Consider the following 19,657-nt stretch of genomic DNA (forward strand, 5'->3'; position numbering starts at 1 on the left):
GAGGAAGCTGTGCAAAAAGCAAGCTGGGGATAAAGGACTTGTCATCTGTATTGGTTGTGCTTTCTTTTCCACATTATTGATTTGCGATGCTTCTGTACGAAGGAGACCAACCCTAAGCAGCAGTTTCATTCCAGGATTCATGCCTAATGACCAGCAGGGTAAGATTCTTAAGCACCGAGCTGCATGATGAAATGGAAGCAGGGAGATCCTTGCAGTGCAAGTCCTCAGGTACAGCTTCTCCTCCAGCAAGGAGAAGCGGAGCAATGCCATCACCAGTTCTGAAGGTACCATCAGCCTTGGGTTACATGGAGGCAGGCAGATTCCATTACGGGCTATTGAATAAGTACTGGCTAACATTGAGGGGCTGGACGGACCGCTCAATAACCCGAGCCTTTGATCTTGCTTAGCATTTCTAGATGTCCTCTATACCATAAAATGATGGGGAATGTTTAAAATAGTAAAAAGATGCCTAAACCTGAAAATTAAGTGAATGATAACCATGAATACAATTCTTGGCTAGTCTCTATTGCATTATATATAGAAAAAAAAGATAAAGAAAAAAGAAAATTGTCTTCTTGTACGTGAGACAGTAGGGGCCCCTGTGTGTCCATTCCACCCTTTGTCTTCGCCTCAGGGAAAGCCTTCAATATAAGTGAAATCACAGCTTAGTTGTAAATGAGCGGGGGTCACATTCACCGGGTTCTCATTGGGTTATCTGGTGTTGCAGAAAACCCGAAACTTGCTTTAGTATTTCCTCTGTAGAATGTAGGAAGTAGAAGTGTGTGGTTTTTTTTTTTTTTTTTTTAAATCTTCACAATGAACTCTTGGCATTGAAGGGCTTCTGTTTCTTTTACTGATAAGACAGAACCGGGCAGAGCAAACCACACACGGGCCCATTTCCCTCTATTTACTTATATTAACCAAAATGAAATAAAATTCTTTTTCGCCTTTTTCCTCCCTTTAAATACTTGGTGCAGCTGTAGTATCGGAGACCTCACGTACACGGGGCAGCCATGATTGTTATCAGGAGGTGACGCGGTGGTGAGAACATTGGGAAAGTCTTCTGAGGGACTGACAACGTATTACAAAATAACCTTCAGAGATAAAACATTTCACAAGCTGGAAACTACACCCTGTAGGGTTTCCTATAAATAGTTTACCTTAAATGAGAGGTCACAGCTTTCGTATTATTAGATAAAGAGTAACCGGCACACAATCATATAAAAAGAATGATTTATTATTCTTGATCCTGCAATTGATTTGTGTAGAGGCTGCTGGTGGTTTTCACTCTTTCTGGCTGAACACTAGATGGCAGCAGAGCAGCTAGTCTCAGCTCTCTATGAAGGGGCTACAAATGAAGGCATTCTGAATGGAGCATGAGTTGTAGCCACAGACATTAATGTGCAGCTCTACAGGGGATAGAAGGGATTTATGGGGGAATTGAATTCCACGAGGGAGGAATATATCAAAATATTGAATTTTTTTTTCACATTTAAAAAAAAAAAAGACACGAGCATTATGTGTAGACCATACAGACCATACCAGACATACAGAAAGAGACTGCAGCACCGAGATGGAATAGGATGAACATTTTTTGCTATATACTTAGGATTTTAGCAAAGGAAATATTGATTTAGTGTAATACTGATTTGCAATATTGTTAAACCTATGAAAAGTCCTAACCTATAGCCAAATCTTTCCCTGCACTCAGTGGCAGATATAGAGCACATTGGACTCCTATGAAGAACTGACTTGTGAGTTCAGGACCCTCATGCAGTGGCACACTTTGCACCTCCCTATGTCCACCTCTACCTGCTGAATGCATTTCATAGTCATCCACTTCCTAAACTGGAGCAGTAGCTGTCATACCCATGTGTAGCCACCAGGAGGCAGCAAAGCTTCAAATCCTTTTTATTTCTTAATATCAGGTTTCTGTAATTCTCTAATGTAATGATTTCTCTTATATTGTAATTGTTGTCTTTCTGTTTTATCTTCCAATACAATAATCAAATCTAAAGTGATTGTGAAGGCATATAAGCAGCAGACCAATCATAGGAAACCAATATTTTTTTTTATTTCGATCATTTTAAGATATTATTCAATCGTTTTAAGATGATTAAAAGTATAAAAGTTGCATTGGAATTCTAATTGCTTTAAATTGGGGGGAAAATATCTAAAACAAAGCAGAATGTTGCACATTTATGCAGTGGTTTGGAACTTTCCATGGAAAATTAATTAACAGGGGCATTTTTGCAGGGGCAAATGCCCCAAGAGCCCCAAGGCAACAAATGGCAGGGTGGAGAGGATTGGAATTCCATGACTTTGCCACCCATATTTTATCTTTACCCACCCCTGTTGATTGGATTCTTCAGTCTGGCACACAATTGGCACCGACCCGCTCACATGTGCCAGGCTTTAGGGCAGAAGGGGGTGTGGCTTCTGGTGGGCTGCACAGTGCAGGCCTTAAAGGGGCAGTGTAAGACTTGGCGGGATTGCCAAAAACAATCATTTCCAGCGACAGTAGGAACAACTGTCAATGACCTGTTTATTCCATGGCATAGGAGGGGGAGGGGAAGGATTCCCATTGTGTCTCCTCCGCAGTAGTAGTGTTCAGCCAATGGTGGTTTAGGGCTCCAGAAGGACAAATCATTGTGTGACGTTGGAGAGATTTGCACCTGAGACAATCACAAACATTTGTCTCTGGTGGGAAAACCCTCCGCCTCTATTCTGCAGGAACCTCCCGCTTCTTGCAACTTCAGGACGGGATTGGTAGATTGCTAGGGGTGGGATTTGAGCAATTTGCTCTGCAGGGGTGGTCCTACACAAAAAAAGGTCCCTGGCCAAATATGACGTGGGGGCTCCTGAATGCACATTATTCAAGCCCCCTGCACTTTCTGCCATTCTGCTAATTTGTACCCTGAAGAAGGTGGGGGGGTCCTGGGCATTTGCCCCATTTAAGCCACCCGTGTTGTTCTGGTGACACGGTGGAAAAAAGGGCAAAACGAACTTCTCATGTATTGTGCAACGGTGACTGGAGGAGTTTATGATGCAACGAGTCCTCCAGATAAGGCTCAAGTGACAGCTCACGAGGTTTTGTTGTAGGGCTCAGCAGATTATGTAAGAGCCAAATAGGGCACAGTGACAGCACCGGCTGGGCACCGCCCATGAAAGATTGGCAACATCGGGAATGCAGAACGCCGGTACATAAACTGCCAGCCCAACATGCCAGAGCCATAGTTCCCACCAAAAACATTCACAGCTTTCTCTACTGGCAATTTCAGAAATGACACTGTTAAGTAGACCTAGCCCTAAATGGTATTATTAATATTTTATTAAATATTATTTTTGAACCGTATTTATATGGCACCTGCATATTACGCAGCGCTGTACAATAAATAAGGGTTGCAAATGACAGACAGATACAGACAGTGACATGGGGAGGAGAGGGCCCTGTTCTGAAGAGCTTACAATCTCAGGGAGAAGTATCACACAAATGATCAATAAACAATCAATATTTCCCTATTGATCATTTATTTACATTACCAACGTTCCCCCATAGACCAGCACATCCAACATTCTAATGTAATTCAGCAGGGAGTGATTCCCAACAACTAGCCAATGGGAGAGCCCCCTGCCATTTACTATACCTAGTAAAGTCACTTCACCCAGAGACACTTCAATTCTAATGTAATTGAGTAGGGAGTGCTCAGTAACAACCAACAGGAACAGAAGTTTTTCCTGTTGTTTACTTTAATAACTGTCATTGCTGCTGCAGTTCCAATTTAATCCAGCAGGGAGCGCTTCTAAGGTCTTAGTCTTAGGAGATAATAAAAGTGCTCCCTGCCATTTAGAATAATAACTGTCAAATTTAGTTCTACTGTAATTGAGCAGGGAGTGCTTATAAATGAGCAGCCAATGGGAGTGATATCCGGCGTTTCAGTATACCAACCGGCGGAGTGGCTGTGGTTCTAATGAAGGCCAGTAGGGAGCGCTTCCTAATATCCAGGAGCCATTAGAAGCGCTCCCCACCATATACAATAAAAACTTGCAAATTTAGTACTGTGATTGAGCAGAGAGTGCTTATTAAAACCAGCACCCATTGAGAGTGCTCCTTGCCTTTTACTATCTCAGCCTATAGAGCGGCGGCATTTCTAATGCAATCCAGCAGGGAGTGCTGCCTGCCATTTACCATAACAACTGACAGAGTTGCTTAAACTAAAGAGAGACACCCAGTTCTAATGTAATTTAGCAGGTAATGCTCATAAACATTAGAGATAGAAGTGTTCCCACTGTTTACTATAACAACCAGCAGAACTGCTTCAGTTCTATTATAATGCAGGGAGGGTTTCCCAACAGCTAGCAGCCAAGAAGAACAATCCTTGCTGTTTACAGAGCTGCTTTACCCAAACAGAACCGCTCTGTTTTTAATGTAATTCAGCAGGAAGTGCTTGTTAACAACCAGCAACAACAGAAGTTCTCCCTGCTGTTTACCATAACAACCAACAGGGCTGCTTCAACTAACATGTAATTGAGCAGGGAGTGAACAAGAAGTAATACATTCTATATTCAGCAGCCCTGGAGTGAGATCCTTTTTCACGAAGGTTGAACTTTGGGGTGGAGTTAAGGTGTAACGGTGAGTGGAGGTATAAAGTTGAGCAAGGTGAAGCTAAATAATGAAGCAGGGAAAAGGTGGGTTGAGCTAAGAAATATAGCAAGGTGGAGCAGGTAGAAGGTGGGTGGTGCTAGAGTGGAGCAGGTGGGTGGAGCTAAAGAGTGCAGCAGATAGGTGGAGCTAAAGAGTGGAGCAGGGAGGAGGTGGGTGGGGTTAAAAAATGGGCAGGGTTATGTAAGGATGGATGTAGGGAGGAAGGAGGGTCAAGCTAGGAAATCAATCAGGGTTTGTGGGCCTAAAAAATTTATCAGGGTGGAGCTAACGAGAAGAGCAGGGAGAAGGTGGGTTGAGCTAATAAATATACCAAGGTGGAACTAAGTAGAGGGGAAGATAGGAGGTGGGTGGAGCTTAAAAATTAGGCTGGGTAAAGCTAAGGAGTGAAGCAGGGAGGAGGTGGGGGGCTAAGAAATTGAGCAGGGTGGAGCTAAGATGGGAGCAGGGTGGGGCTTCTACAATTTTTGTAGTGAACCTTTGGTGCTCTGGGAATCCTTTGTCCTTTAATAACTTTTTACTTATAAAACAAAGTATTAAAAACACAAATGGGTAAATCCAATAAAACTAAATTTCAAAAAATACAATTAAAAAATCAAACCAATTCCTCGTTCAATTTATAAGAATACGGCTTTCAGAAAATCAAAAAGAAAATCAAAATGTCCCCGGTTCCACTTTGACCCTTGTCTTTGCTGGTGATATTCCTGGGTAAGGCTCGGAGGGTTTTCTTGTGGTCTCATCAGGAAACCTGAGGACTGACATGCAGGGGAAGGGGTTTCTCAAACATACATGTGATGCAAGGTTCCGTGTAGCGTGTTCTGAGAACAAACCGTGGCAAGGAAAATTCGAGTAAAGAAAACGCTTACTCAGCCATTCTCTGGAAAAAACACTGGGGCAAGATCTTGGAGATCTCTGCATTTCTGTGGAACTTTAAAAGATGGGGTAACTGGGGACACATTTTTTGTGGAACTTTTTATGCCCTTATTTGGGTAAAACATATCAAGGGTGCAAAAATGCAGCACAAAGGATCCTTTGAAACCCCCTATGAAGTACCCCCCCACACCTTAGAACCCTTTGCAATCTAACCTTAAAGCCCCCTTTGTAGTCATTCTTGATAATCCTTTATGAAGCACCCCCTATCCAAGCCTCCCTTGAAGTACCCCCTGTAGACCCTCTTGAAATCCCCCATAAAGCCCCCTTATAGTCATTCTTGATATCCCCCACAAAATCCCTCATGAAGCAACCCCCTGTAGACCATCTTGAAATTCTCCATGAAGCCCCCCCCCCTTGAAATCCTCTATAAAGACCCCCCTTGAGACCCCTTTAAAATCCCCCATAAATCCCTCATTAAGCACCCCTTGAATTTTCCCCCTTGAAGCACCCCACGTAGACCCATTTAAATTCCCCCCTGTAGACCCATTTGATATTCTCTATAGAGTCCCCATTAAGCACCCCCTGTAGACCCTTTTGAACCCCCCCAAAGCACCCCTGAAGACCCTCTCAAATTCCCCATAAAGCCCCTGTTAAAGCAATCCCTTTTGTCCCTTTTAAAATCCCCCAAATAGCCCCTTCAAAGCCCCCTCGCCCTGTAGACCCCCTTTAAATCTTCCCTGAAGCATTCCTTGAAGGACCCCTTGAAATTCCCCATAAAGCCCCCTCTGGACTCTCCCACAAAGCCCCCCTTACATCACCCTATAGTCCCTCTTGAAGCCCCCCACAAGCCCCCCTGCCTTGTAAACCCCCTTAAAGGACCCCTTGAAGAACCTCCATGTAGACCCCCATAAAATCCCCTACAAAGCCCCCTCGAAGTCCCCCCAATGGGCCCAGCAGCCACATGAAGGGTTAATTTCCCTATGGGGGGCACAAACCAAGAGGAGTCACTCCGCACCCCCAACTTCTCACTGCAGGGGCCACATTTACAAACAGCAACTTTCACCAAAACATACCCTGGTGCTGAATCATTCACTGCAATTTAAAACACATATATATCTGGAAGATTCATCTGCAGTGAATGTTTGGTGAATGTCAGATTCACTGCTTTATTACCACTCATTCATCATCTACCTGGGAATCTGAGCACAGAATAGTCAGCAGTAGTTGTGGGGGGTGGGGGGGGCGGTACGAGGTGCGACGGGATAGGCTGAGCTGATGACAGTGGGCGGGGCTAAGAAACTTTTCAGAAAGTTTGTAGCAGGCGGAGGGAGGAGATCGCTACAAAGGCTGAGCGCTCACTGGGGACACAAGCAGACACGCAGCGATCATCAGATCATCAGATCGGCTGGAGGATACATTGTACAACCTGCAGGAAACAAGAGATCCGCACTGCCAGCTGTAAGTCATGTTTAGTTTTATGTTTATTGTTAAAAGCTGATCACACACAGTGCAATCAGATCTGATGGGGATTGTACGATTATCCTATAGAAGGTTGTACAATCATAGTCAGATCTGGTGTGATATAGAAAAGCAGATTGTATGAGGGCAGAGCTGGGTGTGAATGCAGGAATTGTACAATCAGATTTACTATATTAATACTTTAATCTGACCAATCTGCATCCAATCCGGATCTGCCATATGGAGCCATCAATGGGAGATTGTTCAGCTACAGTCATACAGAAATCGATCTTCAGTTTGATCCATAGATATATCAATCACACGGTGAGGATAAGTATATGAACGATCGAGAGATCTAAAAAACCCGACAGATCTGATAGAAATTTTTCAAGTTTTTTTTAAATGCTGCGTTTGATATTGTTGGGGTCCTACGATGAGACGGCGTCGGGTCTCTGGTGGGTGAAAGGAATTATGGGAGCTCTGGGTGACCCCTCTATACTATTGGGTTTGTTTTAGAGTAGAAAGGGTTAATTTTTTCCTTTGCTGTCCCCTTGGGGAGATTTCCTTTCACTTCCTGTTGCTGGGACACAGCAGGAAGTGGCAAATGGAGAATGTTGTCACCAGAAGCCGTGTCCCCATTGAATCACCCGTGTCCCCTTCCCTCTTCCAGTGACAACTGTGACATAACCATCACTTTTTGGGGCCAGATCAGCCAGATGTTACATTTCTGAGATCTGGCAGATCGAAATCTTGCTGTATATGGTTGGCTGTGGACATACGGCAGCTGCAATTAAATTCTCCGTAGATTGTCTTTGCCTTGGACTATGAAGGAGTTAAATTCCCAGCATGCCCTGCAGCCGCTGCCATAACACAATCTTCACATTCCGAGGGTTGTGAAATAGCCAAGTCGATGGTGAAGTCTGAATCTGGAATATTTATGGTCACGATGGGCTCAGAAAATGAGAAATTCCTCTTTATTGTACAGCGCTACACCATATGTTGGTACCATATAGATAAATGTTATTATAACCCTGTAAAATGGGGGCATAGCTTCCTAATCAAATAGGAAATCATGATGATTATTCTTTGAATGCCAGCAGTGACAGTAGATGTATACATCAGAGGACGGAATGGAAAAGCAGCAAAGGGAGCATGCTGATAGGAGGAGAGAGGACAGAGAGGCAGGTTTATCAGTCTGCTGCTTCTCCTTTAACTGTCCAGTTACAAGCTGGGGGAGGGACCAGACCTGTAAGTGTTAGTTAGGCCTCCTGACCTATAAGATGGGGCTGTGCTGCGGTGTAGAGCTGTGTAAATATCAGGACTGGTGGACCTAAATACAAATCCTTAGGTAAGTCTGGAGTTCCCTCTCAGGTCAATATCAAGTGAAAGCCAATCAATCTCCCAGAACGTTTTTTCACCTGCGGGAGAAATCCATTACAAAGGCAGGAAGAACATCTTTGCCGGTTCCTAGGGGGAGGGACGGTACTGTCAGCCAATCAGGTTCTTCTGTATACACATGTGCTGATAGTGGGCAGGTTGATGGGAGGAGTTCTGCTCACTCTATTCATTCCCATTGACATTTGTTGCCCCCCAGTGTCCATCTAGAGAATAGCAGCCCCAATCATATGAATGAATGGGCCAAGTGGTGCACATGCTTAGTAGGAGTTGGATCATTATGGCTTATTTGTGGGGTCAGCTAGGACCACACAGTGAAAAATCAGGGAGTGGAGCTGAAGGTAAGTATAGGTAAGTGACATTAAAGCCAACAAAATGTGCACGGCAGCCAGGCAATTAGCATTTTCAAAGGAGGAACTCAGCAACAGAATTATCCATATTGACTCAATACAAGTTCTCTTTAAAATGCCCAGAGCTGGTTTATACCCGGACGTATGCCGACCCCTCCGCAAACATTTCTCTCCAATATAATCTTTTGGGTTTTTTTGGATTAGTTCCCTGAGATTCGTCTTGTTTCTGTTTCTTATATCCCCCATAAATAGTTCTAGAAAAAGCGCAGAAAATACCGTTCGTCAGTCTGGAGAAGAGACGACCTCTCGTGTTTTGTTTCGCGGTCAGGCACGGCTCCCAGAATTGTGCTGAGAATGCAGTGACGTCATTGGTGGATGGAGAATGCGGCGTGAAAGGAGACACAGCTGGACACACATGGCTTGGCTGGGTGATGTGGCAGGGATGGAATACCAGAGGCAAGCCTGAGCTCGCCTGGTAGTGGAGCAGAGTGAATGGTATTCTCCCAGGAGTGCGCTTTCACCCAACGTTCATCAGGGATCTCATAGGAATATAACGTGGGAAATCATTTCCTGCAACCGATCGCCATTCCCAGCAATTAGTATTGATTTCATTTCTACATCATCAATGTAGAGTAGTAGTCCTTAGAGATGGCTGGAAAGAATACTGAAAAGGGAGCACAGGAAGTTATCAGCTCAAGATTTTTGGCAGGATCTACTGCTATTCTTGCACTGATCCTTCCCATTTCTCGGGGTCAAGATGGGGTGCAATGGAGGTTCCTGTAGTCCATAACGGGAACTGTAAATTTTTTTAAAACTTGTTTCTCCAGCTCCCCGAGCCCAGCGACTTTGGATGGGTTAAAATATCTTTAGATCAAGTCCCTTTGTTCACCACCTTCCACATAGCCCTCCAGATAGCCCAGCCAATAATCTTACACTTTGCACGTTCGGCAACTTAAACGAAGAGTGAGATGAGCAAAACTGAGATTTTTCATTTCCTTAAATTTTAGCAAAAATTAGGAAATTCTTGTAAAATTACGTATGCTTTCTAACCAATGACGAAATTGAACTGAGCCATGAAGCTGTATGACTACTGGGGTCTCCTGACCACGATATGAGATTCTTCCAACGTGATCTATGGGGGCGCAATGGGGGTCTCCATACAATTCCTCTAGATCAGTGTTTCTCAACCACGGTTCCAGCAGAGGTTGATGGGGGCTCCTTGAATTAGTGCCTCTCAGGTCAGTTTAGGTGACACCAATGATCTTTTTGGCTTTCTGTAAGTGAGACATTCTTCCCAATGGTCAGCAATGTTAGAGGAAATTTTTCCATTTTTGACCACCATGCTAATGTACTGTGAGCTGTGGATGTAATAATTATAGAAAGAGTTCCCCAAGACTTGAAAGTTATTTCCAGGGTTCTTCGGGAGAAGGGTTGCCCTAGACAGACCCAATTGACTGTCCATTGCAGCCAGATTGCTTGGCAAAGGGAAGGATTGTGTCAAGCAGCTCATGACTCTCCTATAAAGGAAATAATGAAAGTTTCTTTAAAGGAGCCGTAAGCTGTGATTGGAGGAAAGTGTGGGAACACAGGAACATTTAATAAGTGACTGACGTATAACCGAGTCATGTGGCAAAGCTGAAATCCTGACGCAATACAAATGATAACCCGACTTTATGTTCTGACTTTATGTGCTTTTTATTAACTTTACCCTAAGATTATATCTCCACCTTTATACTTTGGACTCTTCTCTAATTCTTTCCATTCAGCTCCTAGCTATGACATCATTCTGTGCTAAATCTGAACTGTTGGTATCTCTACAAAGAACAAATATTGTTTCAAAGTATTTATATAAGTTGAGGAAGAATTCCAGCCAATGTTTGGTTTTAGAATGATAGATTCATTGGAACCGTGTTACTTCCTATTGATTCTATATCGAAGTTGGAATAGGAAGTGTGGGCATCTCTCTGAAAGCCACTTTTGGAGTGGTCCCTGGAACCAGGTGTACCCATTGTTACCCCCTCTTCTTATCATTTCTTACCCTGCAATTATTTATTTAGCAGTTATCAGCTCCTCCTTTGAAAGCAAACCTCCTATCTACAGCAGAAGGGATTTCCCAAAAATGAAAATATTCCCGTTGCATTTAATAACAAGAAATGCATAACTGAAACTTCACATTATATTCCACTCCAAGCCACTACACATCCGTCCGTCTGCTGCAAAGTAGCAGTTAATATTGAGGGCCACTGTGTATTTTTAATAGCAATAATATCGCTGAATTCTATTATGCCAATGGCTAAAAATAATTCCAGCGTCTCTTGGCTCCCCACGATATGACATCATGGTGCTTCTGTCTTTCCATTTCTTCTATATAATTTATTTCGGAAAAATCATTTCTTCAGTACACAGTCCCCCCTCCTCATTTTACATGTGTGAGGTCTAAGAACCAGATGGCCTCCTAACCTCTTTATTATAGTTGGAGCCAATTTTGCTTACTTTAAAGGCTAATTAAAGACTTATGAGAAAAAAGTGGAGCCATTGACCAAAACAACCAATCGTATTTTGGGTTTTATTATTAAACCAAATGTTCATGTTAAGAGCTTTAAGTCAGAAATTCTTAACCTTTTTAGCATGAAGGACCCCTTAAAGTAACAGTTCAGGTCTTGGGGAACCCCTTCCATTCTTACTACATCCACAGCTTACAGTTTGCATGGTGGTCATTGGGAAGAATCCATTGGCCATGCTGGCAAATTGGGAGAATGTCACTTCTATTGATCACCAAATAGAATGTTGGCACAAACTGCTCATTGTTCAAGGAACCCATATGAACCTCTGGAGGAACCTTAGGGTTCCATGGAACCCTCATTAAGAAACACTGCTTATATCAGGGATCACAAATGAATACAAAGTTGCCCATTTCTGAGCCCGTTGTACCATAATCTTTGTTGATTTTATTATTACATGGTTGTTTCATTTCATTTCATCCATTGCTAAACTACTTTCTTTGTTTTGTAGGTATCTACTGAACCATGGTGGACCACTTGGCCTACACTGAGATCAACTCTCAGCGAATAGGGGCCGTAGAGACATGTTTTGGTTCAGCTGGCCAACCCCTCGCCCTTCCAGGAAGAGTCCTCGTGGGTGAAGGAATACTGACCAAAGAATGCCGGAAAAAACCCAAGCCAAGGATCTTCTTCCTCTTCAATGATATTCTGGTGTATGGGACCATTGTTATAAACAAAGTCAAGTACAGCTGCCAACATATAATCCCTCTTGAAGATGTGACCACCGAATTACTTCCAGACAGCGGAGACATGAGGAACCGATGGATGTTAAAGACCTCTAAGAAGTCCTTTGTGGTTTGTGCTGCCTCCTTCACCGAACGGCAAGAGTGGATCAGTCACATCAAAGAATGTTCCGGCCGGCTGATGGAAAAAACCGGGAGACGACCGTCCATTAAACACGCAGCTCCGTGGATACCCGACAGAGCCACGGACATCTGTATGCGTTGTACTCAGACCAAGTTCACCACCATAACTCGTAGACACCACTGTCGTAATTGCGGCTTTGTTGTTTGCCAGGATTGCTCAAGGAGCAGATTTGTCATACCGGCCTTGTCCTCCAAGCCTTTAAGAGTTTGTGCTCTGTGCCATAGAAAACTGATGTCCGAAAAGTTGGCCGAAGAAGAGGAACATAAAAGACGGGCGCTTGAATTGAACCAAGAGATTCCCGAGTTTGATCCTTCGAGTGAAGAAGACAGTGAGAATGATGATGAAAAGACCAGTGACTTTCCTTCCAATGAGGACTTTTACTCTTCGTCTTGGTCGGCTTTTCATGCTTGATTGGGATTTACAATATTTATAATAGACTTGCACCAAGGCAAGCATCGGCTCATCAAAACGAAAGATCAGGGGCAAAAAGTGTGTTGCTTTACTCCCTTCAGAATGTTGTGAAGGCCATTGGATTCCACAAGTACAGTTGGTGACCTACAACATCTCTCATATTGGGTTTGTTAAAGTATTTTGAGGTAGAACTGGAGCCAAGTGGCTGTGGATATTCAGGAAAATCTCTCACTGACCTATAAAGCTGCAGGTTCTGTGGGGCAATTCATCCGCAAAGCTAACAGAAGTACTTTTAGTTACATTTCAGCAGCTCAGTTCATGCCTGTCGAGAAGCATTGGGTTGTAAGTTGACCTAATGAATGAATCCCTTCATGGTATACTTATCTAAAAACATGGAAAAGGTCTGTCATAGCCTTCAGTTCAGAACATCACCCAAATGCAATCTATTGGATATCCAATAAGATATCATTGTGGTTGCCAGCATGGTAAACCCCTCCTCTAAAAACTTTAAAATTATATGAAGAACTTTGGATTCTTACTTAGGTGTAAATCCAAAGAGGAAGTAAACCTTCCTTTAAATACCACTCGATACCCTAAATAAACCTCCTCTGTTACTACCCAAAAGTGTAAGAGCAAAGGAGGGTGTTAAACATTATGCCCATAAATTAAGTGAATGGCCAAATAAACTTGACCATGCCTTCAAAAGCATCATAATGGCTCCAGGGAAATTCATTCTGCCCCACACACCTATCCCACACTTCTAGTAGGGTCTTGGTAGCCAGCCAGTCCTCAAATGAACAGAGGGTTGATGCAAATGAATAAGGAGTGGCAAAGTGCTGGGACCTGACTTGAATGACTTCATTGTATCTATTGTGATGATGAATTACTCCACAGTGCCTGCAACTACAGAGCTCACTGTCGATTGTTTTAAACCCTACTTACTGCTTAATGTTTCAAAATCCATAACCTGGCCACAGGTTTTCATGAATCCAACCGATGTACTGCCTACTGACATACCACTATTATATATAATAAATGTTTTTAGTGACTTAGTCTAATGACCTTTGATGAAGATGTTGCCATGGTCATAGTGCCATCAATGGTGGCTTAATACTGGACTTTCCATTCAAGAAAATATATTAATAAGATAATTTTATAGCTGAATGTTGTGTGTAATTGATGAAAGCCCTAGGGGATCCCATGCTGGTCCGTGGGTTCCTCTGGGGCCAGTACTGCCATTTATATGTCTCCATATGGGTGGGGCGGGGCAAGTTCTAATCTCAGCAGCTTTTCATAGTTCATTGAGCCCCGGCCAGGGGTAGATGAACTTCTCCCTATTGAATTCAGTGATGAGTTCGCTGTATCTGGTAAGAGATTTACCTTTGCTGCACTTCTGGCCAAATATTTCCATTTTTGGTGGTGTTTCTTTTCATTTTTAACATTTCCAAAACCACTCATGACACTAAGCCTCTGAGCCCTCCTTCTTCCAAACTGAAAGAAGGAACTGAATCCTGGTGTGTGATGGTTCTGCAAGCAAGTTCCTTACTGAGGTCACCCAGATCCGATGAGTACGTTTTTTTCTATGTGCTGACTCCCATACAAAGGAATAATAAAACAGAACTAAATACTAATGGTATACATAGATGGCTGCATTACTGTCTATCATTCCTTCTTCCATCTGATCCCTTTATTATCACTTCTTATCCAATGTTCTTGCCATTAGGCTGAATTTATTAAAGCTCTCCAAATCTGGAGAGATACACTTTCATCAGTGAAGCTGGGTGATCCAGCAAACCTGGAGGGGATATGGTCCAGGATTGAAAACATTTGCTAGCAAATAGCATATGATATTGAAAAATCCATTTCAGGTTGGCTGGATCACCCAGGTTCACTGATGAAAGTGTAATCTTTCAAGCCTTGGAGAGCTTTAATAAATCAGGCCCATTGAGTGCATAAAGACTCATTTCTATGGACCGTTATCCTGATAATGGTGCACCATCCTAGTCCAGTAGGTGCCTGCACAGCCATTAGTGATAGGGTGACAACACAGGAGCATACTTAGGAGATAGAAACAGAGCGTTGTCACTCTTTAACAGGAAGTGACTGAACAAGCCATGGTTTGTCATGAATCTTTAATGACATTTTAGTGATTAGCTTTAGATTTACTTTACACACTCCATTCATATGCCAAGTTGACGGAAACTCCCCAAGCTCCCGATTCAGAAATAACTCCAAGCAACCAATCAAAATTAATTTTTTACTCAGCTGACTTTAAAACTGAAGCTTGATTGGTTGCTGAGTTGCAGCACTCACTGCCTTCTTTTCCCTAATTGTAGCAGCTTTTCTGATGGATATTAAACTAACACTGCCATGTTATCCAGTTCTCTGTTGGGTGGTAAAATCTTTTTTTTAACCCTTTTATAATATATTTTTATTGATTTTTAACACATTTTTGTATTAATAAAAACTACTATTGCCTTGTATTTGGAATGAAAGGAACAATATTTTTTTGGTTGTAGCATTACAATGTATATACTGAGATATGTTTTAACACTAAGGATCTGTGCAATAAAATCTGCAATATTATGCTGTGTTGGATGCGTGCAATATATACTGCGACTTTATGTATTGCGTCTCCATTTCCCCAGAGACACCTGGCCTGTTTGAAGGTAGCTATGTACATGCGGCAGATGATGCAACTGATGCAGGTTGTTCCGCTGTACCGCGAACACTCACAATTGCGTTGCCCTTATATGGAAATTGTGAATAGCCAATCAGAGTCTATAGTCTGTATTTCCCAACTTGATCGTATTTATTGTTATTAAACAGTATTTATATAGTGCCAACATATTACGCAGTGCTGTACATTAAATAGAGGTTGTAAATGACGGACAGATGCAGACAGTGACACAGGGGGAGGAGAGGACTCTGCCCTGAAGAGCTTACAATCTAAGAGGTGGGGGAAGTATCACACTATAGGAGAGTTTACCAGAATCAGTGTTGTCAGTCCTGTCCAGATTGTCTCTGCTGGACTATCAAGCACATGTCTATGAGTCTGATTTATTAAAGCTCTCCAAGGCTGGAGAGGATAAGCTTTTATCTGTAAACCTGGGTGATCTATTAACCCTGGAATGGATCTGATCCAGAATTCTAAACATTTGCTAGCAAATAGCCAATGACTATGAACAAACCCATTCCAGGTTTGCTGGATCACCCAGCTTCACTGATAGAAGTGTATCCTCTCAGGTTTTGGAGAGCTTTAACAAATCAGGCCCAATATCTCAAATTCATAGGACATAATAACATAGAGACCTGGGCAGGCCTGACAACTCTGCTTATGATTTCAGTATGGCAGAGGCAGCGTTGTCAGTAGAAGCAGAATAGCAGGGGATGTTCTGTACTTGATAAGCAGAGGGAAATGTGCATGTATTGCAGAAATTCTATATATATATATATATATATATATATTACAGCCTTGGGGACGGGGAGCACTGACCTGCCTCGGAAAAGTACCCATACATATATTTTGTACTGGTATTTGCACAACAGATACGTAAATCTTCAAAAGCTTCATCCTGACCCTCCCAAACCTGTCTGTCCTGTATTTATATCCTGAGTGCACGTTACACGTGTGATCGTTGTGTCTGTGCCAGGGAGGATTGGAGTGCTGACTTCCTAAAATTCTGCTTCCCCGGCTGTGATTTGGATTCAGTCACTGAGGAACTTTGCTTGAAATGTTTTTGATAAATGTAAAATGAATTCATAATAATCATCGGTTTATACAATAAAAGGGAACCTGTTCTTTGCTCAAGGGATGTTTAAGTGAACCTGGCATTAGATATTATTATTAATATTATTATTATTATTATTATTAAATGGGATTTATATAGCGCCAACATATTACACAGCACTGTACATTAAATAGGGGTTGCAAATGACAGACAGATACAGACAGTGACACAGGAGGAGGAGAGGACCCTGACCCGAAGAGCTTACAATCTAAGAGGTGGAAGGAGGACTAATAAGGTTCTTGCTGATGGCATCATCCCTGCCTTGGCACAATCACTGGACCAGAGCCCATAAATGATAAATTTGCTATATATTGTGCACCAAGACATGAATGTCTTTCTATAACAACAAAGTACAATTTCTGGTTTTACCTGTACAAATGAATACAGCAAATGAAAAGAAAGTTATTTATATCTTTAGATTTCACAGAGATTTCCGAGAAGTCAGCTTTGCCCGGTACTGGACTGGGAAATTCTAGGTGCAGGGAGATTTTTGTGCAAATTGATTGCTTTCCGCCAATGGGCCTTTTGTGTTTTAAAGGTCACCGGTGAAAGAAAAGACTGGAATAAAAAGTATAAAGAATAAAATAAAGTATAAAGTAAAAAGAATAAAGTATGTGCTGAGTGCGGAGCCGTATTTCCAGCACCACACACCTGCAGGCTGATCCAAATAATATTTTTATTACTAAACAGGATTTATATAGCGCCAACATATAACGCAGCACTGTACATTAAATAGGGCTTGCAAATGACCGACCGATACAGACAGTGATACAGGAGGATGTGTTTTTTGCAGCATATAAATATGAACAGCCGCTGGATTTTTATACAAATGCTTTTCTATAAAACGTGATATAATTAATTTGTTTTTAAATTAAGTTCACATTGGCGATTAGTGGAAAAAAGGTCCCCCTTAATTTTTTGTTAACGGTAAAAGTTTGAGTAAGTGGACAAGGCCTTTATATTAGTGAATAGTTAAAGCGTGCCCCCTTCTACTGAATATCACTATAAAATGGTTCTAATACACTGGTGGTCAATGAAGTTGAAGATCATTTTACGAATGTTATAGAAACACCAACCTAGCTCTGGAGAAACCTTAGGAGTCCATGGCACCCTGGTAGGGAAAAGCTTCATTAGACCATATAAGAAGATGAAACAGTACCGCATTCTCCGAAGCACAGGCCTCTTATTTCTGAATTCCTGCTCTGTATCCAACTTTAATCATAAGAACAAATACTTATTATAATGAGTTGATCTTTTCTTGGTGGTTAGATGGAAAAATGTCCTCTTATATCGATGGCCAGTAGGACAGGTAGTCATTACATTGCTGGTCATGATGACCAAGAGCAAGTTCACATTGGTGATCAGTGGATAAGATTCCCCAACCTATGTGGTAAATTTCCTCCTAATATTGAGTAAGTAGAGAAGTGCCCCTTAAAGGGGTTGCCAGTTGAGGGGTACCCTCTTCTACTGAAAATCATGATAGAATTGTTCTACTACCCTGGTGATCAATGAAGATGAAGACCAATCTTCCAATTTTGATGAAAATCCCAACTTAGGAACCATAGGGTTTCATGACACCTTGGTTGGGAAAAGCTGCATTAGACCATAAAAGACGGAGAAGGGAGCCACATTTTTCCAAGCGCAGCTTTTATTCCTGAACCCTGCTCTGAATCCAACTTTATTCCCAAAGACAGATACGTAATATAATGAGTTGACTTTTTTTGAGTGGTTATATGAAATAATGTCCTCTTTCATTGGTGGCCCTTACATTGTTGGCATGCTGACATCATTGGAACAAGGTCCAATTAATACGTGGCAAGTGAAGAAGCTTCTTACTGTTGTAGCCAGTTATGGAGTGTCCCTATATCACTGGTGGACTGTTCTCTTACATTGGTAGTCAATGAAGATGAAGATCCATCTGCCAACTTTCAAGAAACCCCAAGCGAGCTTTAGAGGAACCTTAGGGATTCCCAGCACCCTGGTTGGGAAAACCTTCAGAAAAGAAAATCATAGGGAGAAGAAAGAGCCACATTTTCTGAAACGCAAATTTCTTTTATCCCGGAATTCCTGCTCTGTATCCAACCTTACTCTCAAGGCCATTTGGAAGACCATGCTCACATTGGTGAATAGTGGAAAAGTCCCCCCTATACTTTTGTGGTAAGTGGAGAAATTAAATACTATAGTTGAGTAAGTAAAGAAATGCTTCTTAAATTAGTGGCCAGGTTTCCTTCCAATAAATATCACTGGTGAACTGTTCCCTTACATTGGCAGCCACCGAAGATGAGGAACATTTTTCCAACGTTTAAGGACCCCCAGTGAGGTCTGGGGAAACCTTAAGATCCTATGGCACCTTGGTTGGTAAAAGCTGCAGTGAATCACATTATAGGAAGAAGAGACTCATTTTCCTTAGCACGGGTCTCTTTTATTCCAGCTCTGTATCAGACTTTAATCCCAAAGCCAAATACTTTATATACTGAGCTGGCTTTTGAGACATTTAAAAACTATTTCAGCAAAGTTGCCAACATTTCAAAATCTGCAGGAACTGTTACTGAGCAACTAAGAGATTTAGTGCCGGAGCACACAGGAGATTTCTGCAGATTAAAGTGGACCATTCAGGAACAAATCTGCATACATTACTTTCCTTAGTATGCAGCAATGGCATCATTTTACAGTAAATCAGTTGCTTAGACTGTCCATGTTCTGATTGCCATTGGTGTGATTACTGCTTTCTCACCTCTGCATGGAGCAATGGGCAATGGCCTTTGTTTCTGAAATAGCTTACATATCTGGGGTGGGAATGAATTTGCTTTTTGGGTCAAAAATGAATAAAAGAAGGAGGAGACTGGAGTTTATAGGCCAATTATATGAAATGTATCATACAACACACATTCAATACAGATTCAAATCATAAGAGTAGAAGGTCTGATACCCTATTCAAGGCTGAGGGGTTTTTTTTCGGGACCTGTGTCCCAGACATAAAACATCTCTGACTGATATAATTATAGCAAGTAAGTAATGAAGTCTCAAGTTCCGACTCATTTCGCCTGTATTGGCTTTTTCAGGGGACTTGTCGACCCTAAAGTGCAACTGTATATAGAGATAACATACAAATAATTCATGTATTTGAGTATATCCTAGATATATATAAGTATATGCCATACATGTTTCGATATAATGTGAACACCTAACAAATAAAGATAGAAATATATATGAAAAAAAACTGTTGTGTCCAAATCAATGAGTATGACTGATCATTAACGTTAAACATATGCAAATATGTGAAACATA

The 19,657-nt window shown here is 42.0% G+C and overlaps 1 protein-coding gene across 1 annotated transcript; it reads left to right on the forward strand.

The window, feature by feature from the left end:
* Nucleotides 1-6,882: 6,882 nt before the first annotated feature.
* PLEKHF1 (pleckstrin homology and FYVE domain containing 1) lies at nt 6,883-15,164 on the forward strand. Its single transcript, XM_072422402.1, has 2 exons — nt 6,883-6,994; nt 11,752-15,164. Exon 2 carries the CDS (start codon nt 11,766-11,768, stop codon nt 12,576-12,578), a length of 813 nt encoding a protein of 270 aa, XP_072278503.1. The 5' UTR covers nt 6,883-6,994; nt 11,752-11,765; the 3' UTR covers nt 12,579-15,164.
* The last annotated feature ends 4,493 nt before the right edge of the window (nt 15,165-19,657 follow it).

This window comes from Pyxicephalus adspersus, chromosome 9, assembly GCF_032062135.1.
Source record: "Pyxicephalus adspersus chromosome 9, UCB_Pads_2.0, whole genome shotgun sequence".
Taxonomy (NCBI): Eukaryota; Metazoa; Chordata; class Amphibia; order Anura; family Pyxicephalidae; genus Pyxicephalus; species Pyxicephalus adspersus.